This window comes from Balaenoptera physalus (assembly GCF_965194825.1).
Source record: "Balaenoptera physalus genome assembly, chromosome: 16".
Lineage (NCBI taxonomy): Eukaryota > Metazoa > Chordata > Mammalia > Artiodactyla > Balaenopteridae > Balaenoptera > Balaenoptera physalus.
The window spans coordinates 15,348,485-15,372,470 of NC_138898.1; the positions used below are offsets into that span (position 1 = coordinate 15,348,485).

Below are 23,986 nucleotides of genomic sequence, written 5' to 3' on the forward strand. Positions count from 1 at the left end.
ACGTCTATACCAGGACACAACCAGCCGAGCCCAGGATACTCCCACCCTGGATGAGAGGCTCTTGGTGTACTTCCGGACCCCAGCCAGGGTCGGGAGGAGGGTGCTTAGAACCAGATGGGGGCTTGGGGATGAGCTTGGCAGAGTGGGGCCCACTTCAGTGCCCTATAACCAGAGGGAGTCCATAGAGAACTTGGTCACAAGGCTCTGCCTTACCCCCCGCCCCCATCCCTGAACTTTACCTGCCCCTCCCGTCCCCCCAGGAGGCGAACAGCCAGCCGAAACAGGTGTTTACCACTTAACCACAGAAATCATTATTGTAGAACCGCTGCCCGGCCTGCCTTTGTCCCTTGGAGTCTGGAACAGAGCCAGGTCTGCCGGGGGGGCCTTTTTGGGTGAATATGGTCAGGGCTGACGTTGCAAAACTTAGTATATATCATCTGACTGGTTTCGTTCCCCTTAAAGCTAATTCCTCTCTCCCTTGCCATCTTCACGGTCTGTGCCCACAGCTGTCAGAATTCTCCTCAGGGAGTAGGGGTCTGAGAATTGTACCCACACTGGTTATAATGACTTTCTACTTGAGGAAACAACTGAAAAGAAACAGAACAGAGAGAGAAACCCAAAGGTCAAAGCTTAAACCGGAAGATTAGCTTTTTCCCAGTGGGGTCTCAGGCAGCATGAGAGCTGGTAAATTGGGAGATTTTTGGAATGGAGATTTTGACCTTATTCATAGTGAGAGTACGCTATGTGCCCTACCCCATCCCCCCACCCCCCCGCCCCTTGTAACACACACATTCTACCTACACGTCGCAGGGAATTAAGAGTATTAAAGAGTATTAAGTAGAAAGCTAAAAGAATCTCAGAGCCCCAGACTTAGCATTAAAAGTATAGGATTCAAATCAGGTGCTGCCATCAAGCTGCTCTCAGTTTCATGGACTTTCTCTCTCAGAGCCTCAGTTTCCCCAGGTGTAAAATGAGGAGGAAATATGGACCACAGCAATGACTCTCAACCCTGTGGGGTTCTAATCCTGAGAGCATGGAAGAGTTAAGATTATCTTTAAGGACCCTAACAGTTCTTCAAACTATAAATGAAAACTCAATTCTTGAGAGGAGAACAGTGCCATCTGCTGGTTTCACTTTGCACGTGCAAAATCCAAATACCTGCCAATGCAATGCCATGCAATTTGGTATTTATTGAGCGACGACTCAGTGTTCAAGGCGTTGTAATGCACCTCCTAAGACACACCAGAATGAGCTCCTTTCCACATGAAGGTCACAGTCTAGAGGGGACAATTGACGCATATATAAAGCCCTTTGATCCAAGGTGGGCAGTACATGGTCCCAGTGGGATTCTATGGGAAAAAGGTGGAAAGCCTGGGGCCAGGGCCAGCTTCGTGGGCTTGTGACCTTGGCAGTCACACAAGGCCCTGTGCTTAGCAGGGCCCTGCCTTGATTTCATGCTGTGCTATCGCTGTCTTGAAATTCTTAATAATTTTTGAAAAAGGGGCCATATATTTTCATTTTGCCCTGGGCCCTACAAATTATGTAGCGAGTCTTGCCTTGTGGAAATCTTGAAGAAGTTACTCTGTAGGCTGAGTTTGGAGAACAGGGCAGCAGTGGAGTAGAGGAAGAAACCTATTCTAGCAAAGGGAGGGGGAGAGGGAGGGGAGTTTGATGTTAGATGGATTCAGGCTCACGGCAGGGAAGACCTCCAAGGACAGTCCAGCAGCTGGAACTCAGAAGACAGGCCAGGGTTGGAGCTCTGAGGCCACAGACTTTCAGGTGGGTGCGTAGGTGGAACAAGGGTCCTGGGGTGCCCTAAGGGGAGTGCAAAAAAAGACAGAGCTGCATGGCTGGGCCTGGGCTTTCAGGCCAACTAGGTCCTTGGCTTCTGGGACTCCTGCCTTGTGGAGTGGTAGAGGAAGTTCTTGAGGGCAGGGCTGGAAAGGCCCTTGAGCCCTAACTCCCCGTGTGATGTGCTATGAAACTCCTCTTAGCCTCTTTACAAGTGGCTTCCTGCTTCAACATCATCACGGGGCAGTGAGCTCAAACTCTCCTAGGGCAGGCACTCAGGTCGAGGACATTTCCTATCAATTTGCTCTCTGCGTTCCTCAGCCAGGATCCACTCTCAGGGGCCATGACAGGCTTTGAACAAGCTTCTCTTTTCCCATCATCATGGGTTTCAGCTTGCTGATGACAGAGGACAGAACTTAGCCAAGACTTTGGGGAGCCTGAGAGCAAAGCCCATTTCGCCCCCTTGGGAAATGTCAGCTTCTCCTTTTTCACGGGGGTTTCCATGTTCTAGGGGAAGAGTGTCACAGGAAATGAACTTAGAGCTCAAAGGAAGACCCAGAGGGGTGAGAGCTCTCAACCCACATTTCAGACCAGTTCTCCCCATTCAGCACCCCCAGGGGCTGGTACAAGTAGCTGGCACCTCTGAGATCTGCCTCATTGTTCCAAAAGCCTGAGCCAGGACCCTCCCTGTAGAGTGTGGACTTGGCAGAGGGTGGGAAGGCTGGGCAGGGATGAATTTTGATTCGGTCCCTGGGCTCCAAGCAAAGAAGCTACTTTCTTGGCTGGCTTATCGCCCAGTCGATCCCGGGAGTTCTGCCTGGAGTGGTCCTCGGAAAGTTTTGTTTTGTGTCCTGTGGTTGCCCCTGGGCCTGGGGTGCAACTTTGCTTGAGGTGGAGGGATAGTTAGTAGGGTAACTTATCCCCAGAGGCAACAGGTGGTCCCCAGGGCAGGGACAGGGACTCAGGGATGCTGGCTGCTTCTGAATCCCCATTCCTCCTCCAGAAAGCGTCACAAATCTATCTGCTCCATCGCACGTGTGGTCCTTTCCTCTGTGTGTATGGGGGGCGAAGTACACTGGGGCACCTCCCTCTGTGTGGAGGTGGGTCATACAGATCAGACTCTGCCTTGGATAGGAGTTGATGCTGGCACAGCAGAGCAATCTCTGACCCTCAGGACTGCATTTTACTGGGCCTGTGAGAGAAATGCCTGGGTAGACAGTTAAGATGGCAAGACCTGACCACCACACCAGGGACCTAACCAGCCACCAAAGTTGTGGACCAGAGACCAAACAGCCCGCATGGGTACTGTGCCTGGCTCCAGCCATAGGAAGAATACGGAGGGTTAGGGCTTTGTATTGCAGGGTGAAACCCAGTACTCCAGGGCAGGGCCCTCGTGCTCCAGAAGGGACTCAGTGCTATGAGTGGGATCCAGGGTTCCACATTAAGACCTGGTGCATCAGGGCAAGCAGGCCATGCCTCAGGAGCCCATTGCCCCTTGCCCGGATGTGTGAAACTATGGATTTCCTCTTCTAGGGGAGACACAGCTGCCAGGAGGGGAAATGCTCTAGGCTTGGAATTTCACACACTTTTCAGAGTGTGTGAAACTGTATGCAAGACACATAGAGAGATGGAGAAAGACAAAGATGGAGGGCTAGGGATGCACAAATAAGAGAGATTTACAAAGTTACTGAGGGAGAGAGAGTGTGTGATTGATTTGGAGAGTGAACCAGAAACAAAGACAGGGAAAGCCACACTCCTGACTGGACACAAAGGGAGCGTCACTCAGGTCGTGTCTTCCTAGCTGGAAAAGGACGAGCGAGTGACCCGTGTTAGACCCACAGGGCCGGGTTTCTAGGCAAGAGGCTTCTGCTGCTCGGGCTGCAGCCTTCACTTCCGCAGCACAGGGCAGAGGGCAGGGCCCAGGACCCAGAAAACGGGCCGGGGGTCAGGCCCAGCGTCCAGGCCGCGCCTACTACGTCTGGATGAAGAGGTGGAAGTTGGTGCGTGTAAACTCGTGATGGATGCTCTCCAGGAGCGCATCGGCGTCAGCGGCGGGCGCGGAGGCGCCCGGGGGCCCGGACCGCACGCTGTACTCGGGGGTGTAGGTGAAGGAGAAGGCGCTGGGGTAGAAGAGGCCGTCGGCGCGCACGAGGCTCACGGGCACCGTGATGGGTGTGCGCAGCCAGCGCCAGTCGCTGCCGAAGGCGGCTACGTCTGGTACCACGCACACTAGGGACCGCGGGCTCCTGGGGGTGGGGCATCGAGGTCAGGGCTGCAGTGATACTGATGGCACGCATCCCCCCACCCCTAACCTGCTCCGTTCCCTGGGACCCATGGGATTCCCCCCCCTCCTCATACCTGTACATGGTTTCGGCCTCCACTTCCCCGAACCAAACCTTGAGCCCCGCGTGGAGGTTTTCACCGTGGAGCTCCAGGGTTGCCACATCGCCCCCGCCACTCAGCTGGGGGAGCGTGAGACCAGGGGGTGTGGGAGAAGCGGTGGCCGAGAGCCCGCAGCCCTCCCTCACCTGCACTCCCACCCTCCAGCGCAGGCGGTATCCACGCCCGCCAGCGCCCGCCAGCGCCCCCCAGCGGCCGATTCACCTCGAGGGTGCTGATGAGGGGCACCGGAGTGACAGGCTCCCGGGTACACGCCAGGCTGGTGCTGAAGGAGAATTCCACTGACTCGGTGCCGATGATGGTCCAGCAAGAGCTGTCGTTGAGCAGCGCCTTGTTCGCCTCCTTGGGGCAGGGGGAGGCCTGGGGGGAGATCCGAGGGGATGGGGCAGAAGCCGCGGCTGGCGGCTGGCAGCGCGTCCATCCAGCTCAGTGCAGAGGCTTCCGCGTTCCTAGCGTTCCGGTCCTCGGCTCTGCGGTTTACCTGCCGTGCGAGCTTGGACAAAACCCTTAAGTTCTCTCTTTGGAGTTAAATCAGCTCGCTGGACTAGCTGGTTTCTAAAGGTGTATTTGCTTAGAATTCTAGAATATTCCATTTTTTTAAACATTGTGCAATTCTGTGCCCTAACATTCCAAAATTTTAAGATTCTTTGGGAGGGATTATTGCTCAATAATAATGTTATTTTCTACATGTTATGGTTTTCTCTCTTATGATAATATAATAGTTTATTTATATTTATAGTAATATATTATTACTATAATAATAATAGTAATTTTCCACAATTCTGTCTTAACATTCTACGATTCTAATAGTCTTTGCTCAATAATACTCAATACTATTACTTATTATTATTTTAATTTACATTCTACAATTTTATATCACAACATTCTATGACTTTAATATCCTTTGGGAAGGAGTATTGCTCAATACCATTATCACTATTTTTTCTATATTCTCTGAGTCTGTGCTGATAGTCTACGATTCTAACATTCCACGGGAGGCAGTATTGCTCAGTAAGTAGCAGCCATGATGATAATGGTGACCTTACATTCTACGTTCTCCGCACTCTGACTTTCTGGGACGCCTTGGTGCTGATATTCTCTGCTTCTCACCTGAAACTGCACCACCTTCTCTGTGGCGAGACATAAGTAGGTGCCACCCCCTCCTGGAGGACCACCTGGAAACTGGAATGCACACTTGTGCAGCTGGGAGATGGGCTCATCCACGTCGAGGAGTGCACACTGCTTAGCTACTTTGCGGATGATCTACAGCAAAAGGGTGGGAGGAAGCGTGGCAGCAAGTTGCCTGGGTGCCCACAGGCTTCCCTTCCCTCTTTCTGCTACTTTGATAGCCAGGCAGGACACTGGCATATTCCCCCCACGCCAGCGCTTGACCTCCATCCAGCCCCACAAAGCACTGAGTATCCCAAGTGAGGATAGGTGTCATCATGCTTTGGGCTCTCACTCTCCAGTGCTGCACTTGTGGGTCACACCTTCTGTGTGGATCTGGGGGGACCCCTGCAGCTGTGCCCTCCCTTCCCATACCATCGGAGGCAGTGTGACGCCCGTGACCGTGCAGGTCAGCTGCACCAGGGAGCCGTAGTGGACGTAGCCCTCTCGAGGCGGGAAGTCTCCCTGGGAACAGTGTTCATCAGCTGGGAGTAAAAAGAAGGAGCGAAGGAAGGAGGGATTCAGGGGTCCCAAGCTTCTGCCCCAAATTCCACCCTTCTTGCCTCTGGCTCCACCTCACATTGCACATGGGTCTTATGGGCAAGGTTGGCACACAGGAAGGCAGCTAAGGCTGAAGATTCTCAGCCTGGAGATGTCATTTGTGGCCATCCTTGCGAATGTCTGCCCCCTGGGGTGGGGGCTGAGTTGAGGGAAGGGGTTGGACACTGGAGTCTGAATAGCTTGGATCAGTCACCAACTCACTGGGACCTTTGGCAAGTCTTTTTGTGTTTCTGAGCCTCGGTTCCATGGGGCAAATTTTACTTTCCTTGAGGAGTTGTGATGAAGATTTAAAAAGGGAATGCATGTGAAGTGCCCAGCCCCAGGCCTGCTGGTGGGATTACCCAAGTGGAGAGTGAAGGCAGCCCACTGGCGTGCACTGGCCACGAAGTCCCCATCCTCCACAGAGAGGTAGCGCGTGGAGACCGTCTGGGAGCGCAGGCGGTTGAAGAGGGAGACCTTTGAGCCCGAGGATATGCACACTGTGAGGGGAGGTGGAATCAGTGCCCCTGCCTGGCTTGGTCCCTTGGACTTGCCAGGTAAGTTCCCATCCTCTGTCCCCTGAGCCAGTCTGGCTCAAATTCCCAGACACATTGGGCATTCATATGTCACCGCTATTTATCTAGCACCTGCTGTAATCCTGCTTCTGTACCTTTGTCTGGTTCTTTTTGCTGCCTGGGCATCCTTCAGTTCAATAAACAGAATTTTATCAAGTAGTTACTAAGTGCCTACTTGGTGGCTGGCACTGTGCTGGGTACTGGGTGCCAAAGGGTGAATTAGACCCAGTTTTGCTCTAGAGGAGTTCACAGTCTCAGAGGGGAGACAGGGAATAAATATAAATTTTCAATATGATATAGTGAGGGCTGGCTGGGTTAAGGAGGGCTTCCTGGAGGAGGTTATACTCTCAGCTGGGAAGCATGAAGTAGGTAGGAGTTGCTCAGGGGGCTGCATAAGCAAAGGCTGCGTGGTGTGAAACAGCAGTATATTTCTAGGGCTTGACATTGATCTCTTCCAGCCTTTTAACACAGACTCAGAGCAGCCACTTTGTTTTCTAATTGGATTTTGACCACCTGGGGAGAAAGCACTGGGTCATTGCCCTCTCTCCCCTGACAGTGCTAGGCATACTGTTGGTGCTCAATGTATACTTAACCCAAGTTCCTATCCATTGCATAATGATGATAGCTAAAGCTTATTGTGTTTCAGGTACTGTTTTAAATGCTTAAAATGTGTTAGCCCTTTTGCTTCTCTTAACAACCCTCTGAGGTAGAAAATATTATCTCTATTCAAGAGAACAACTCCCTCTAGATCACACAGCTAGCCAGTGGCAGAGCCAGGATTGAAACCCAGGCCTCCTGGCTCCAGAATCTGCACTCAAACCCATCACACTGGGGCTTCCCTGGTGGCGCAGTGGTTGAGAATCTGCCTGCTAATGCAGGGGACACGGGTTCGAGTCTTGGTCTGGGAAGATCCCACATGCCGCGGAGCAACTGGGCCCGTGAGCCACAATTACTGAGCCTGCGCGTCTGGAGCTTGTGCTCCGCAGCAAGAGAGGCCGCGACAGTGAGAGGCCCACGCACTGCGATGAAGAGTGGCCCCCTCTCGCCGCAACTAGAGAAAGCCCTCACACAGAAACGAAGACCCAGCACAGCCCTAGATAAATAAATAAATAATGCATTCAAGCTTTTAAAAAAAAACACAAACCATCACACTATACCACTTTACCCCTCCCTGGCCCTTTCCTGACACCAAGGGCCAGCCAGAGCACTGCCTGGATCTGAGACATTCTTCAAGGTTTTTAACAGACAGTAAGTAAGGTGTAGGGGTGGGAGCTGGGCTTCACAGTCACATTGATTCAAGTTCAAACCCTGGGTGGGCCACTTTCTATCTGGGCAAACTTAGGCAAGTCACCTGAAAGGTGACAGGCCCAAATATTTATTTTCCTCCTTCCTTCCTTCCTTCCTCCCTCTCTCCCTCTCTCTCTTTCTTTCTTTCTTTCTTCCTTTCTTTTCTGGCCACGCTGCATGGCATGTGGGATCTTAGTTCCCTGATCAGAGATTGTACCCGCGTGCCCTGCAGTGGAAGTGCCGAGTTTTAACCACTGGACCGTCAGGGAAGTCCCAGGCCCAGATATTTTTTAAATGAATGGATTAATGTTCCAAACCTCATTTTCGTCATCTATGACTCACCTTACAAGGATGAGCATCAAACAGGGTGTTGTATGTATATACCTGCCAAGAAAGTCCCCCATCCCCTACTTCTCCCTTCCATCTTCCAGCGAGGGTAGCAGTGATGTTGTCATTGTCATTCAGGCTTTGTTTCCTCATATTTTCAAAGCCATCAGCCCTGGGACTTGTCACTTGGCAGCCAGGGCAGTACTTATCTCAAACTGTCTCTTTGATCAGCTATGTGTGTCTCCTCTGCTAGGCCGTCCGTTCCTCCAGAACACATTTGCATATACATCAGGCACTGAATAAATATTTTTAACTGAATTTCCCCTGCCCTTTCATTATCACTTTTAATCTGTCTTTAGCTCAGCACCTGCCGGCCATTTTGGGGAACCCCAAACTCAAGTCGGCCTCTGTCCTCTTTCCTCTGCTCTTGCCTCTCCAACTTTTCCCATTCCCCGACCTAAGCCACACCTACTCACCCAGACCCCGCCCCCTTCCGGCTCAGACTCCACCTCTCCCACCCTGACCCCACCCCTACAATCCAGGCATCTCCCCCTCCCCCCTCCCAAACCTAGCAGCTTCCAGACCTGGGGCACCTCCCCGTCCCGCCCAGCGGCCAGGCTCCACCCCGCTCACGGTCGGTGTTTTTCAGCGACTGCTTCTTCTGCGAGGGCTTGGAGATGACCTTGATGAGGCGGCTGTGGAAAGTGCCCAGCTCCCGCCCCCCTCGGAGCACTAGCCGCAGCACCAGCCGGAAGTGCTTCCTCTTGTCTGCGTCCGAGATGTACAGGGTCTTGGCGCAACCGAATTCCTACAGGGTTGGCGGAGGTGGGATCGTCTCACCCCAGCCCTAAGTCCCTGGATGAACTGACTTTCCCCAGTTATCTGACGTCCGCCCCGTCGGACGTGACATGAAGCTGCACGTCCAAGCTCTTGGGCTCACGCTCAAGGCAGAATCCCGTTCTCTCGGCATCCCCACCTATCTTTTGGCTTCTGCAGGGGAGTAAAGGAGCCCCCCCGCACCAAAGAGAGAGGCAAGGATGGGAGCAAGAATCGAACCCCCTTCCCATGCGCTCTCACCCTGGAGTCCGGCTGCTCTTCGAAATTCAGCTTCTGCGTCTCGGCGGCGCTGCCGGACGCGCCGTCCAGTCCCATGTAACCGCAGACGACGGGCCCGGTCTCCCCTGCCTGGTGGGCTGGAAAGGGACGCGAGCGGGCTCTGGGACGCAAGTGTCAGGCAAGCTTAGTTCTCGCCGCCAGAGGGCGCTTTGAGACTGCGACTGAGAACCGCCCCGCTCCCGAGCCCTACTGAGGGTCGCCTTACAGAGGGAGGCGCCCGGCATCCCTGGAGTCCGCCCTCACCTTGGCCCTGCACTGGCTTCACCCTCCATCCGGGACCTGCGAGGTAGACACAGGGCGGGGGGCAGAAGAACCTGCGGAGACATGTAAGCGCTGGACTCGTGTATCCATCTCCACTTGACTGTCCTGTAGGCGTCTCAAAGGTAGCAAAGACCCGACAGAATCCTTGATTTCCCCCCCCCCCCACCACACCTTTCTCACCGCTCTCCCCAGGCTTCTCCATGACTGTGAACCCCATTAACACCCGAATCTTTCTTTCTTTCACATTCCTCATTCAATCCATCAGTAAGTCCTATCCACTCCCTTTAAAACATATCCAGAATCCACTGACTTCTCACCACCTCCACCTTAGTCCCTACTGCCATCACTTTTTGCCTGGACCTCTGCATCAGCCTTCCAACTGGTCTCTCTGCTTCCACTCCTACCCCCTTCAACGTGTTTTTCACACAGCAGCCAGAATGTGTTTGTTTTAAAATTTTTTTAGAGTATGTTACTCATCTTCTTAAAATCCTCCAGTGGTTTAAATTCAAAGTCCTCACATGATCTGGCCCCTGCTTACCTCTCCAACTTTACTTCCTGCAATGCCCACCTCTTTCTCTAATCCCAGCCACTCTGACTTCTTTTGTCCTGGAACAGGCCAAGCTAGTGCTGTGTCAAGGTCTTTGTGTTTTCTGTTCCTTCTAATTGGAACACGCTTCCCCGCGATCTTCTCATGTCTGGCTCCATTTTCACATTCAAGTCTTAGTTCAGATGTCACCTTCTTAAAAGGCCTTTCTACCACCTTGACCTTGCTAGCTAAAGTACATCCCCGCTCCTCAGTTTCTATCACCTTACCTTGTTCTATTTCCCTTCTAGCTCTCATCACAATCTGGAAGCCTCTTGTTTACTGATTTGTGAGGAGTTTATTGTCTGTCTCTCCCACACTAGAGTGAAGATGCCAGGAGGGCAGGGACCATAGCTGTCTTGTTCAACTGTATGCCCGGTGCCCAGCAGTGCCAGAGAGCCTGACACATGATAAGCACTCAGTAGGTCGTTGTGGAATGAAAGAATGAACGAATGGGTGAATGAGTGAGTGAATGGGGACTAGAGATTCACAGGGAGGTTCTGCTATAAACCAAAGTCAGGGCTGATGGTGGCTGAAGGAAAAGGCCCCTGATTGGCCAATAGCTGAGCCCTGAGTCCTCTCCAGGTTCTAAAAGACACTAAAAAGGGAGGGGCACATAGAGCAGAATGTCGGGTCGCAGGGACCTTGGAGGGCCACTGAGGGACCTACCGCTTCTCATTTCCGTATGATTTCTGGGCCACCTTGGCGTGCAGGATCCTCACTGTCTGCTCGCACTGTTGCTGTAGGCACTGGCGCACACCTTCCCTCAGGACCGCAGCGGGCTCTGGGGATGACCTGGGAGTGGGGACAGGCCGGCCGCCCGCAGCAGGGAGCGTCAAGGGGCGAGGTGGCATAGTGCCCAAAGGGGACAGGTGGAATGCAATGAATGGGAGGAAGGGACCGTTCTAGGTCTGCCCCCTCGGGGTCAAAGAGAAGAAGCCTTAGGCAAGGGAGGGGACTTGGGTGCAAGCTGTGGGCTAAATATTTGGGTTGCGTGGTGCTCACTGAGGTCTGCCTGGAGCCCACCCGGGACCACCCAGGCGCCATTCCGCGGGTCTGGCTCCACGCCCACTGCAGCCTGGCGCACTGGGGAGAGGCCTCAGAGGCACAAAGGCCCCGCTTGTGCCCGTCTTGTGACGGAGGCAGAGTTTGGGAGGGCGCCTGGCTTCCCTGCACCCTGGGGGGACCCACCCCGGTGCAGTCTTGATGGGGGGGAGCTTTTGCTGGACCCCTGGACCAGAGTGCTCTCTTGCCTACCTGCAGATGCCTGGAAAAATGGACGGCCCCCCAAACTGTGTGCCCAGGATCCTGGGGGAATATTTTCGTCTTTTCCGGGTTAAAGCAACACTCTCAACCCCCTTTCTCCCAAGAGAAGGCGCCTGTTGCTGTCTTAGCTTTCCTTCTCCTGATTTCAGGGCCTCCATCGGCCCTGTGGAGTGGGCCAGTAAGAGCCTAGGGGTCTGGTGGCGTCTCCGCCTGGGAGTTTTGATGAGGGTGATGGGCCCAAGACCTAAGTAATTGCAGAGACCGTGGAAAGGCGTCGGTGATGGCAGAATTTGAGGGACCACCAGGTGGGGCCTGGGAAGAGCAATGAACCCTGAGGCTGCCCTTCTGAACCCTTTACCCTCTTCGCAGGATCAGAGTGCGGGGCCTCTCCCCACCTCTGGAGGGGGCGGCGGGGGACAAGAGCCTGGCCGCGCCCTCGGAAGCGGAGCCAAGCAGCCGGCGGCCGAGCCAGGCCCCGCTCCGCCCCTTGGGGCTCTCCCCGGGGAAGGGCCTCGGCGGCTTCCAACGCATTCCAGCTGCGGAGAGCGTAGCCGCCCAGCCTCCAACCGTAGCCCGATTCCGGCCCCGCAGCAGGCGTCTGCAGCTCAGGGGTGGCGGAGCAGGGGGCGCCGCGCTGGCCCCGCCCCAGCCCTCGGAGGAAGGGGGGTCGCTCCCTACCAGTGGGAGGGGTCGCGGCCCGCGTTCCCCCTCCCCACCTGCCAGCCCCCGGGTTAAATGCGGCCGCCGCCTCCGCTCGCTCCAGCTGCCTTGCCGTCCGCACCTTGGGCACGCTGCCCGCGCCGTTACCTGGTCCAACTGCCCGGGAGGCTCCGCCCGTCGGCTCCGCTCTGCGGCCGCGCCTCCGAGCTGTCCGGCAGGCTCAGGTGAGTCAGAGGGCCTGGGTGCGCGGAGGGGTCTGCGGGGAGCAGGCATCCAGCCAGACCTGGCGACCGTATTTAAGCGCGGCTGCACCGCCTACGATGCCCCCGTCCGACCTGCCGTGCCCTTTCCCACCTATGTAGGGTCCTTTCCAAATTGAGGCCCCACCAGCACGGCCGCCAAAATGCAGAGGGGGGACTTTTTCCCTGACCTCCTCCCTCCAGGAACCTCCGCCCCGGGTCCCCCCGCCCCCACCTTCGCTCTCCGGAACGTCCTCAAAGTGTTTATTCTTCAGCCAACTCTTGAGGAATTATTCGCAGACCTCTCCTCCCTCAAGAGTCCACTTTTCCCACCCTAAGGGCATTTCTTCTTAAAGCAATGATTAACCGCCTCAGAAGCGCTCCGGGTTCTAGTGTCAGCCTTATCACCTTGCCACGTTGCTGTGTGACCTGGGCAAGACATTACCCTCTCTGGTCCTGGTTCCTTCCTCTGTAGAATGAGGGGTTGGAAAGGTGATGAACTTTGAGGCAAGCGCTATTTCGACTTTCTAGGGTTGCGTGGAGGTGGGGTGCAAGGCGAGATGTTGGCTCAGGCCAAGAGCAGGATAAGGGGAAACTTAATTAAGGTTTTGGGGCTCAGAGGCTTCTGCAGGTAGGAACGGATGGGAGGCAGCGAAGGCCCCTTGTGCCTTTACCCTCATACTCCCCAGGGGTGCTCGCCTGCCTAGACTGTGGCCCAAGCTGGAGAAGGCATTCCACACCCTCCCACCTCCAGCTGGCACATCTGGCTTAGTCACCCTCCCACGACGAGTCCTGTCAGAGGGATTTTTGTTCCTCTACCAGGCCTGAAAGGCGAAGACGGTGAGGATCCAGGACGGGAAGGGCGCCTGTCGCTCTCTCCAGGCACCCGACCTTGCTCAGAATAGGACCATTCACGGAATTGGGGAGGGGGGCGGGGCTGCGGTTGGATTAGGGGCAGCTGGCCACCTCTGCCAAGAAACAGAAACAGAAAAATGGCTAACACAGCTTCAGCAGGGGGTGCGGGGGTGGGGGGGGATAGGGACCCCAGGGAGCGAATGGAAGGAAAAGAGGTGACGCCTAGGGGCCAGGTTGCCAGACAGCTCAGAAGGGAGAAGGGGAGCCAGGAGTCCTAGGTTCCTTTGCAGCTCGGCGGGCCACCTTCTTGGGCCTCACTTTTTCCACCTGTACAATGGGAGTCCTTCATGATTCTCAAGGGGCGTCGCCAAGGGCCGCGGGAGAGTGAGCGCTCACCTGCCCCCACAGGGTCCATGGCTGCGCTCCGAGGCCCGGGCCGGCTCGCGTCCCGGGCGCATCCAATGCCACTCTCCCCGGAACCCTGCGCACTTCTGCTCTTTGGCCCTAGCGCCGGATATATTCTGCCCGGGCCTTATCTCCAAGGCCCTGGGGCTCCCAGCCCCCTATTTGCTTTGGGCAGGGGCACCTGCTGGGCAGATGTGGGCTTCCCACGGCCACCTAGCCAACACAGACAGACGCGCGAAGGCGCCCCCTGGCGGTCTCTCCTGAGAGCTGGCGGGAAGGGGCGGCGCCAAGTCGCGACTTCATTTGCGTGGAGGGTTTAGGCCAACGCGATGCAGGCCTGCATTGGGGCGGTGCCTGTTTGGCTGTGGGGTGGGTGGGGGGACAGTCACACAGAGGCGCCTTGTGTGCAGAGAGGAGGGGGCGCGGTGGGGAATGGTTTCCCTCTGAAAAGGTTCACGCGGGCTGGTTCTCGGAACCCCCCAGGCGTAGGATTACATCCTGGTACAGCCACTTTCTTGCCGCGCGACTTTGGGTACTAGCGCTGAAGTTTTCTGAGCCTGTTTCCTCATCTTTGCAATGGGAACAACAACAGCCTTAGACCCACAGAATTGTCGAGAGGGTTCAAAGAATGCCACGATGCGTGAAAAACGTTTAACATCGTGGCTGGCATTAAGGAAAGGCTTTTCCTTTTTATTTTATTTTATTTTTAATATTTATTTATATGTTTAGCTGTACTGGGTCTTAGTTGTGGCATTCAGGATCTAGTTCCCTGACCAGGGATCAGACCCGGGCTCCCTGAATTGGGAGCACGGAGTCTTACCCAGTGGACCACCAGGGAAGTCCCAAGGCTTTTCCTTTTTAAATTCTGTATCTTTTTAATCTACTTTCTATTTATTTACTATTCTGCAGTTCTGCAAAGCGGAATTCCTTGTGTTTCCAGCAATCTCACCGTGATGAAATTTTTTTATTACGAAAAATTTCAACATACACAAAACTAGAGAGATTAGTAAAATAAACCCATGACCCTCCTCCCCCTCAAAATGCCCATCACCTAGAATAAGAGCTCTGTAAATTCTATTGCTTTGCTATTTTCCTTCCTCCCTTCAGGCTCTGATACCTCTGTTCTCTGTTCCCCGAGGGCAATGAGGGGGCTTCTATGTTCGCTGCTGCCCATGTTGCTACTCCTTCTCCAGCCCTGGGAAACCCAGCTCCAGTTCGCAGGTGAGCCAGAGCCCAGCCCTCAGAAGCAGGGGGAGGGGAGCAAAAGCAGGTTCTCCATCTGCAGCCAACTGCCTGCTGGGGAGAGAAAAACAAGAGCTTTGGAACCATAGGGGTTGGGTTCGAGTTCACAGCTTCAACTCTCTGGGCCTCAGTTTTCCCATCTGTAGGATGTGGCTTGGAGGTACCCAAGCTGGGCTCATGCAGAACTGTCCAGTTGGCGTTTAATTTTTAAAAGTTAATTGAAAAAAACCAGGAGATTTCACATAAAAACCCCACTTTCGGACTTCTCTTGAAAAGACCAAAGATCTGCCAACATGGGGTCCTCACGGCTGCAAGGCAACGTTTGTCTGGAGCTGCCCACTTTATGAGCTATACGGGCTCTCTGGGTCCTCCGTCCTAACCCAACACATTCACTCATTTATTTGTGTTGCCTGCCTAGCTCCTGTAGGCATTTGAATTTGCGACGTCCCCTCGCCCTCCTCCCAAATGGATAACACCTCCTCAGGATAGCCCTCAGAGCTGTAGGATAGAGATTTGGTGCAATCCCCGCCCAGGCCCTCCTCAAATGCTGGGTGAGTGGATGGAGCTAACCTGCATTTGCTAGGTTAAGACTGTGCTGGGCGCTGTTACACCGGGAGAGCACCATTCCGCCCTGGGTTTCTGTGGGGTTCTCCCAGGAGGTGAGGCTTGGCTAACCTAGGAAAGTCCTCCCTGATCTCCTCGCAGGTCCCAGGTGCCGTACTGGGCCCCTGGATTTGGTGTTCGTGATTGACAGCTCGCGCAGTGTGCGCCCCTTCGAGTTCCAGACGATGCGGCAGTTCCTGGTGGGCCTCCTCCGCAGCTTGGACGTGGGGCCCAACGCCACGCGCGTCGGCGTGATCCAGTATTCGAGTCAAGTGCAGAGCGTCTTCCCGCTCGGAACCTTCTCACGCCGCGAGGATATGGAGCGCGCCATCCGCGCTCTAGTGCCACTGGCGCAGGGCACCATGACCGGGCTGGCAATCCAGTACACCATGAACGTGGCCTTCAGTGTGGCCGAGGGCGCGCGCCCGCCGGAGGCGCGCGTGCCTCGCGTCGCTGTCATCGTGACCGACGGGCGGCCCCAGGATCGCGTGGCCGAAGTGGCGGCGCAGGCGCGCGCCCGCGGCATCGAGATCTACGCCGTGGGGGTTCAGCGCGCAGACGTGGCCTCCCTGCGCGCCATGGCGTCTCCCCCGCTGGACGAGCACGTCTTCCTCGTCGAGTCCTTCGACCGTATCCAGGAGTTTGGCCTTCAGTTCCAGCGCCGGCTGTGTCGTGAGTGAGGGGAACGCTGGAGCGAGACTCGAACTCTCCAACCGCTCCGATTCCCATTCCCACCACAGTGAATCCCATCCCCCTCCCGGCTGGCCCCGCCCACTCCGTCTTTAGCCCCGCCCAACAGGCCGTGGAGTTGCCCTGGCCTACCGCGGGTTGTGTGGAATTCCAGCTCTGCCCATTTTTGCTCAAGGCTTCGCCCACAAGGAGCAACGTTTCGCGTGCCCGCGTACCTTGATGGGCTGTTGTGGTTTACCACAGGCTTAACGTCTAACTCCAAAACCGCCTCTCTACACAAGAAGCACCACCCCTCAAGGCTGAGAGCCGTAGCCCACTCCGGAGTCAAGCCCCGCCCACTGGGGGATGACCCCTCCCACTCTCGTTTTAGCTCCTCCCACAATGCTGCAAGATCTGTTCTCGTCACACCTTGAGTTATGCCGCTTACCTTGATTTAGCATCTCTCTTCTTCCTCTACTTTACACCTTGTAGTCCTCCCTTATCCCACTGACACCTCTGGCCCGGTGCTCCGGTCTTCCGAGCCTATTCGCAGGGGCCACTGAGGCCCTATACTTTCCCTAAGGCCTTCCACCTGGATTGGCCCCTCTCAAACGAGCCATATTCCATCTAAAGACATCCTTGAGCATGGGGTCTGCTCTGACCGCACTCAGCTCTCTCCTGTTGGAGGGTTCTCCCCATCTGTCCCCTGCTGATTCTACTCTTGTATGTCCTCAGGAAAGGACCTGTGTGCTGAGGGGGGACACGGCTGCCAGCACCAATGTGTCAGCTCCCCCGGCACGTTCCACTGTGCCTGCAACCCCGGCTACCGGCTAGCAGCAGATGACAAGAGCTGTTTGGGTGAGAGCTACCCCCACCCTTCAGTCTCACGGCTCCTGAGCCTTCTGTGGCTCCGCATTGGCCTAGCATCAGTACAGTGAGTCTGGAAGGGCCTTTGGAGGTCAAAGTCCAGCTCCCTCACTTTACAGGTCTAGGAAAGGGAAGGTGTCGCTTGGGGTCACACAAGTCCTTGGTGGGACCAGGGCTAGAAATCTTGACCTCACAGAGGTCATACAGTTAATACAGTTAAGTGTATTTTCTGTAGCCTTCTCTCCCCCCTCTTTCAGGCTCATCTCCCACCTGGCTCCAAAACAGCTCCCAAACTTGTGTGATTTCACAGGCATATCCTTACTGTTTCTGTTACTTGACAGAGTTGGGGTCTCCATACATCCCCTTCATTCCCCACCCCCATATACGCTGCTCATTCCTGCTTCTGCATCTCAGTTCTTTCCGGGCTGCTCACCTGGGCTGCTCTTGCCACTCCTCTTTGCACCTGCAGATCTCTCAAGGCCTGGTTCTTCATTTTTGCTTTCTGAAAAGCTATGACACACACTGCCTTGCTTATACAGCTGGGGTTTTCCCCCCTGTGTATATATGTCCAATCCTTTGATCGTAACGGCAGCTGCCATTTACTGTATGCCAGGTTAGCATCAGACATTAAGCTAGGAGTGTTACATGCATCATCTCTCAACCTCACAACATTCTGGAAAAAGAGGTCCTGTGTTTCCAATAACCCAGATGTCAGCTGGGGTCTTCTTGTTTCTGGGGCTTAGAAAAGGCTGGCGTGAAGCCCCATTTGATGACCTGTGAACATTCAAAACCCTTCCCAAGATCTCTGGGAATTCCCCAAGTGCTTACATTCTGTGGTCACCTCTAGCTCTGAGCTTCTGCTGAATTCAATTTATGGGTCCTCGTGCAGTTTCTCAATCCACGCATGCTGTTCTTGTCCTGTGCATGTAAATCAGCCTCTTCCTTGGTTGACACACTTGTGCACACAAGGGCATGTGTGTGTATATGTTAAGTCGTGCATACATGTATTTTACTAAAGATGGGGGGTGGGCAGAGGTGTGACTTACATCTAAGTGAAGTCAAACATACACACAGAAAAAGAAACACCCATTATGTATAATTGAACATTAGGCACCCTTGATCCTGAAAATCCTCAGTCACCCCACTATAGGGGATTTTCCATTGGCAAACTCAACCCACAGTAACTCATCTCCACACCATCTCTCTTGTTCTTTTTTTCCTCTCTCCACTCCCCATCTCTTTTCTAGGAACCCCACATTCTCACACTTTTATGCAGGGCATCTCATCTCTCTCCAGCCCCTATTCCCCAGCTCAGCTCTAGGCCATATTTGCACATCGAAACCATGAAGATACTCAGCGGGGCAATAGTTCACCCTCCTCAGAAGGCAGTTGTAAATAGCAATTGTTCTCTTCCATTATATCCCCATTTTGCAGATGGGGAAATAGAGGCTCAGACAGGTAAAGTGGCAGAGCCTCACTAACTCTGGTCCTCCTCTGTGAGTTAGTGAACATCTTGAGGGTAGGGGTCCTGTCTTCTACAACTGTGGATTCCCATTCTTATGCGTGGCTCAGTCATGGGCCCACTGGGATACATCTGGGGCTTGAATTGGGAGGGCCGCTTGGCTCAGTAGGAAGGGGGCCTTTGCTTGGAGAAATCGCAGATGCCTGGGTACCACCCCAGACTAATTAAGTCAGGATTTTGGGGGGTTGGGCTCCAGGCATAGGTATTTTTAGAAAGCTCCCCAGGTGGTTGTGCTGTCAGGGCTGAGAAGGGCAGCCCCAGGGCATAGCCTGACCTCACCTCTTCCTCAGCCCTCGACCTGTGCACTGAAGGGACCCATGGCTGTGAGCATCACTGCGTCAGCTCCCCGGGCTTCTATTTCTGTCGCTGCCGAGCTGGCTTTGTACTCCAGCAGGACCAGAGGAGCTGCAGGGGTGAGAGAACCCCCCGATTAGCACCTGGACCAAGGTCTCTGATGGCTCCAGTCAGAAGTGACATCTTGCTGTCTCTTCCTTCCCACCAGCCATTGACCACTGCAGCTTTGGGAACCACAGCTGCCAGCATGAGTGTGTTAGCACCTTTGGTGGGCCACGGTGCCGCTGCAGAGGGGGCTACAACTTGCTGCCCGACGGCAGGAGCTGTCAGGGTGAGGAGGGGTCTCCTGCATTTGTGCAGAGGGATGAGGGATCTTAGCTGGTGGAGTCCACCCTGACTCGTCCTGTCTTGTCTCTCCTTTAAGCCCAGGACCTTTGCAATGGCGTAGACCATGGGTGCGAGTTCCAGTGCGTGAGTGAGGGCTTCTCCTACCGCTGCCTGTGCCCTGAGCGGTGGCAGCTCCAGGCAGATGGCAAGAGCTGCAGCCGTGAGTTATGGGTGGGAGGGGGTTCTGTCTGCCTCTGACCCACTGCCCACATTCTGAGTATCCTTGACTCTGTCCTGTCCTTGCTGTGGCCCAAGAATGTGGTATGAGTGTGTGTGTGTGTGTGTGCTGGTGGTGGTGGAGTTGGAGGGTGTGCCATGCCCTGCCTCCATGTCTTTCTCCTCAATCTTCTACCCTGCTGCCAAGGTTAATTTCAAAAATACATATTTGATCACATTTCTCCCTTGCTCGAAAGCCTTCTGTGGCTCACCAGTGCTTACAAAATAAAGATCAAATGCCTTACCCCTGTGTTTTTCAAATGGCGGGTGTAACCACAGTGGATACACAAATAGCGGGTGTAACCACAGTGGATAACAAAATCAAATTAGTGGTTAAAAACTAGAATTTTTTTTAAAAAAGAGAGAGAAAATAGAGTTTACTGCATGGATGTAGAAAGAGTAAGTTTCACGAAACTTAATTTTAATTATATCTGAGTGTAAGTGCATCATGACGTATTGTTATATTATTATTATTATTTATTATTATTATTTTGTACTGTGGGTTGTGGTCAAATTTTTGAAACCACCGCCTTAGGTCATTATAATCTAGCTTGAGCCAACCCCATCAGCCTGTCTCCTGCCAAACTTGAACATTTGAGCCATACTGGCCTGCCCATTCCCAAACGTGTCCAGGGCTCCCGGCTTCCATGCCCCTACACACATTGCCCCCAACATCTAGAATGTCCCTTCCTGCCTTGGAGAACTCCTACTCATCCCTGAAGATCAAATCACATGTCACCACCTCCATGCAGCCTTCCTCACTAACTCCAGGAAGAATGAGTTACTCCTACCTTGCTCCCTGCAAGCCCCTCTATTCAAGCACTTTCCTTGATGGTAGCAAATGGCATGTCTCACTGCTCTGCTCTATCCTGATATCCTATGGATCAGGATTATGTTTCATTTATTGGCAAACCTCCTTCAGGGCCTAGCAAGGTCCCTGTCTCAGAACAGGGGAGGCGATCTTGTAGAGTGATTAGGAGCTTGGGTTTTGGGGTCAGACAGACCTGGCTTCAAATCCTGGCTCAGCCACTACTAGTGGTGGAATCCAGAGCAAATAAATGACTTTATCCTTCAGAATCTCAGATTCTTAGAAAATGGGGCTAATAACCAAGGTTATTGGGAGAATTGAGAAAAAATATATAAAGCACCTAGCCCAGTGCCTGGTACATGGTAAGCTGTCAAATAGTAATGTTTTTGTTTTTATTTATTATTGTTAGTAGTGGTAAAGTGTTTAGAATTCTGTCCGATACATAGTAGATGATCAATAAATGGTAGCTATTGTGGTGATGATGATGATTAAAAAGATGCTTTTAGCAGATTGCCTGGCTTGTGCTAAGCACTTAATAAATGGCAAAGATTATAATGATGCCGCTGATGATAATAATAATTATTATTTTTTAGCACAGTGCCTGGCATAGGAAGGACTTCACACATAGTATCTGTTATATAATAAATGTTTGCGAGTGAATGAGTGAGCAGGTGGCCGCTGCCAGCCAAGGATCTGATGCCTTAACCCCAGCTCTTCTCCTCGGGTGGGTGTAGGGTGCCGGGAAGGCCACGTGGACCTGGTTCTGCTCGTCGATGGCTCCAAGAGCGTGCGTCCGCAGAACTTCGAGCTGGTGAAGCGCTTCGTGAACCAGATCGTGGACTTCCTGGACGTGTCCCCAGAAGGCACGCGCGTGGGGCTGGTGCAGTTCTCCAGCCGCGTGCGCACCGAGTTCCCACTGGGCCGCTACGGCACGGCGGCCGAGGTGAAGCAGGCGGTCCTGGCTGTGGAGTATATGGAGCGCGGCACCATGACCGGGCTTGCGCTGCGCCACATGGTGGAGCACAGCTTTTCAGAGGCGCAGGGCGCGCGGCCTCGGGCGCTCAACGTGCCCCGCGTGGGCCTGGTCTTCACCGACGGCCGCTCCCAGGATGACGTCTCAGTGTGGGCGGCTCGCGCCAAGGAGGAAGGTGGGCTTGGCGCGGGCCGCGCTGGATTGAGGTTGGGTTGGATGCGGGGAGGCGGCTTTCCTGAGGCCGAGGGTGCCCCCTGAGTCCCTCGACCCTGCAGGCATCGTCATGTACGCCGTGGGCGTAGGCAAAGCGGTGGAGGAGGAGCTGCGAGAGATCGCCTCGGAGCCCGCCGAGCTGCACGTGTCCTACTCCCCCGACTTCAGCACCATGACGCACCTGTTGGAGAACCTCAAAGGCAGCATCTGCCCGGGTGAGCACATCGGTCTCCGGACCCCTCCCTTTCCCTCACTGCCCACCCTTCGAGATCTCCCGGTCCTATTCATTCCCTCCCCCCTTCGTTGAGTGACAGCCAGGGGATGCGCTCGCTGCACAGAGCCTCGTTACTCAAAGTGTTGTCCGTGGACCAGCGGCAGGGCTGTCACCTAGTGGTTTGTTAAAACTACAGCATTTCCAGCGCTCTCCAGACCTACCGAATACGGTTTTGCACTTTGACGAGACCCTCAGGGGATTAGTATTATGTTAAAGTGCAAGAAGCACTGGACTAAACTACCTGTTCCCCAAATTAGTGGGCGTTCAGAATAATTTGGGGGGAATTTTTTCAAAGGCACACCCAACTCAGCACTCGTAAGGGGAGCCACATCATAAGCCCTTTACCTGGTTGGAATTCAACTTTACAGACCTGGCAAAGTGGCAGGACTGGGTGTGTTTCAGGTACACAAAGATGTGTATTAAGTATATATATTTAATATATATTTATTTCCTTGATTTCCCCATCTGCAAAGTTAGGAGCCTTTCTGGAACTGTTGTCAATATCATTGATAAACATGACATACAGACTGAGATATAACTTTTAAATCATAACAGCAACTCTGTACTGAAGGCCAAGTGCCAGGCATTGTACTGTAATATTAAAAATGGCACACATTTACAGAATTCAGTGAATCTAAGATACCACCCGTTGTAAGATTCATTATTTTCTATACTGCTAAGAAAAAAAGGATGCCAAATTTAATTGTAAGGCAACTATTTTGATTTCAGAGATGTTGAAATGTATGAGGAAATAGACTTGGATCAGTGGGTCTTTTTAAAAAATATTTATTTATTTTATTTTTTATTTTTGGCTGCATGGGGCTCATGGGATCTTTTGTTGCAGCACACAGGCTCTGTAGTTGTGGCACATGGGCTTAGTTCCCCCGCTGCCCTGCGACATGTGGGATCTTAGTTCCCCCACCAGGGATCTAACCCCGTGTCCCCTGCATTGGGAGGGGGATTCTTAACCACTGGACCACCAGGGAAGTCCCCTGGATCAGTGGTTCTTAAACATTAGTGTGCATCAGACTCACCTGGAGGGTTCGTTAAAACACAAATTGTTGGCTCCAACCCCAGAGTTTCTGATTCAGTAGGTCTGGGGTGGAATCTGATCATTTGCATTTCTAATAACTTCCTATGCGATGCTGCTGGTCCAGGGACCACACTTGGAGAAACATTGGCCTAGTTGAAATACCCTATAAAGTGTTTCCTTGCGTCAGGAAATGCTCTAGATCTGCACCCTCCAATAAGGTAGCCACTAGCTACATACGCCCATTTAAATTAAGTTACATTAAATTAAATAATTTAGTTCCTCAGGTGCACTAGCCACAATTTCAAGTGTTAAATAACCACCTGTGTCTTGTGGCTACCACACTGGACAAGGCAGATGCAGAACATTTCCATCACTACATAAAGTTTCATTTGGACAGTGCTGCTGTGGACTCTTGCTACTCAAAGTGTGGTCCACAGACCAGCAGCATCAACATCACCTGGGAGTTTATTAGAAATGCAGTGTCTCAGCTCCTTCCCTGTTAAGAACAAGAATCTATATTTTAACAAGATCTGGTGATTCCAATGAGCATCAAGGTTTGAGAAACCTTCTAAGATGTGTACACACATACACACACGAAAATCACTGAATTCTGAGCACCGCCGGACGAATAGGTGTTCTCATTGTATCCATTTTTACAGATAAGGAAACTAAGGCTTAGAAAGGTTGAGGGGGTTTTCCAATATCTCACAGCTACCTAGCTGGTACTCATCCCAGGTCTGTCTGAATCCCAAACCCGAACACTCAGCCGTAGGCCGGGTGGAGGGATATCGGAGAGCCTCAGCCAGGGCTGGTTGGTCCTCCTCCAGCTTCTCACTCCCCCACTCTCTGTGCCCGGCTGCCAGAGGAGGGCATCAGCGCGGGGACAGAGCTTCGGAGCCCCTGCGAGTGCGAAAGTCTTGTGGAGTTCCAGGGCCGCACGCTGGAGGCGCTCGAGAGTCTGTCGCAGAATCATATCCTTTGGGTCCCGGGGCACGGGCTGGAGGGGAGAAGGGACCCCCCGCGACCCCCGGCGGCTTCCTTAACCGCTCACTGGCCCAGCTGACGGCGCGCCTGGAGGATCTGGAGAACCAACTGGCCACCCAGAAGTGAGGGCCGCGGGTGGCCTGGACCCAGGCAAAAGGGGCGGCCCCGCGGACTGGGCCCCCCTCGTGTGCCGTCCGGGCGCTGGGGCCGGGCAGAACCTGGGTGTCCCAGGCTTGGGCTGTTGGGGAGGAGGCGCTGGCGGGCTCCCAGCGCTGCGCTCGAGCTGGCCTCGCCTGGACCAGAAGCCGGACTGCGGGGGATCGTGGGAGGGAATGTGGGGGACACGTGCTGCGCTCAGTTCTTTGTAGGATTTCTTTTTTTGTTTTCTTTTTCTTACAAAAAAAAAGAAAAGAAAAAATCTGGTTTCCA

The 23,986-nt window shown here is 53.7% G+C and overlaps 2 protein-coding genes across 4 annotated transcripts; one reads left to right on the forward strand and one right to left on the reverse strand.

Annotated features, from left to right (window-relative positions):
• Nucleotides 1-1,170: 1,170 nt before the first annotated feature.
• RBPJL (recombination signal binding protein for immunoglobulin kappa J region like) lies at nucleotides 1,171-11,854 on the reverse strand. Its single transcript, XM_082430276.1, has 11 exons — nucleotides 11,672-11,854; nucleotides 10,717-10,842; nucleotides 9,447-9,517; nucleotides 9,165-9,280; nucleotides 8,721-8,895; nucleotides 6,261-6,398; nucleotides 5,734-5,843; nucleotides 5,302-5,454; nucleotides 4,396-4,551; nucleotides 4,150-4,253; nucleotides 1,171-4,037 (listed from the first exon to the last, which is right to left on the reverse strand). Exons 1-11 carry the CDS (start codon nucleotides 11,842-11,844, stop codon nucleotides 3,764-3,766), a joined length of 1,596 nt encoding a protein of 531 aa, XP_082286402.1. The 5' UTR covers nucleotides 11,845-11,854; the 3' UTR covers nucleotides 1,171-3,763.
• MATN4 (matrilin 4) lies at nucleotides 9,273-23,986 on the forward strand. Of its 3 annotated transcripts, none has more exons than XM_082430180.1 (11): nucleotides 9,273-9,529; nucleotides 14,611-14,693; nucleotides 15,420-15,989; nucleotides 16,722-16,844; nucleotides 18,666-18,788; nucleotides 18,878-19,000; nucleotides 19,094-19,216; nucleotides 20,815-21,228; nucleotides 21,329-21,481; nucleotides 23,437-23,543; nucleotides 23,624-23,986. In XM_082430180.1, coding segments are annotated over exons 1-11 (1,881 nt in total). In that variant the 5' UTR covers nucleotides 9,273-9,527; the 3' UTR covers nucleotides 23,684-23,986. The 3 variants fall into 3 exon arrangements, with proteins under 3 accessions (XP_082286306.1, XP_082286305.1, XP_082286307.1); XM_082430179.1 differs by lacking the exon at nucleotides 9,273-9,529 and adding an exon at nucleotides 11,863-12,197; XM_082430181.1 differs by lacking the exon at nucleotides 9,273-9,529 and adding an exon at nucleotides 12,070-12,197 and having other exon boundaries at nucleotides 14,580-14,693.

Bases quoted from the DNA above. Each gene is read 5' to 3' on its own strand.
- RBPJL (XM_082430276.1), bottom strand. From the start codon at position 11,844: ATGCGTTGGAAGCCGCCGAGGCCCTTCCCCGGGGAGAGCCCCAAGGGG. The intron at 5,455-5,733 runs GTATGGGAAGGG...CTTTTGCTGTAG, and splicing joins GCGTCACACTGCCTCCGATG to ATCATCCGCAAAGTAGCTAA. The intron at 4,254-4,395 runs GTGAATCGGCCG...ACGCTCCCCCAG, and splicing joins CCCTCATCAGCACCCTCGAG to CTGAGTGGCGGGGGCGATGT.
- MATN4 (XM_082430179.1), top strand. From the start codon at position 12,049: ATGCGGCCGCCGCCTCCGCTCGCTCCAGCTGCCTTGCCGTCCGCACCT. The intron at 18,789-18,877 runs GTGAGAGAACCC...CCTTCCCACCAG, and splicing joins GGACCAGAGGAGCTGCAGGG to CCATTGACCACTGCAGCTTT. The intron at 21,229-21,328 runs GTGGGCTTGGCG...TCGACCCTGCAG, and splicing joins GGCTCGCGCCAAGGAGGAAG to GCATCGTCATGTACGCCGTG.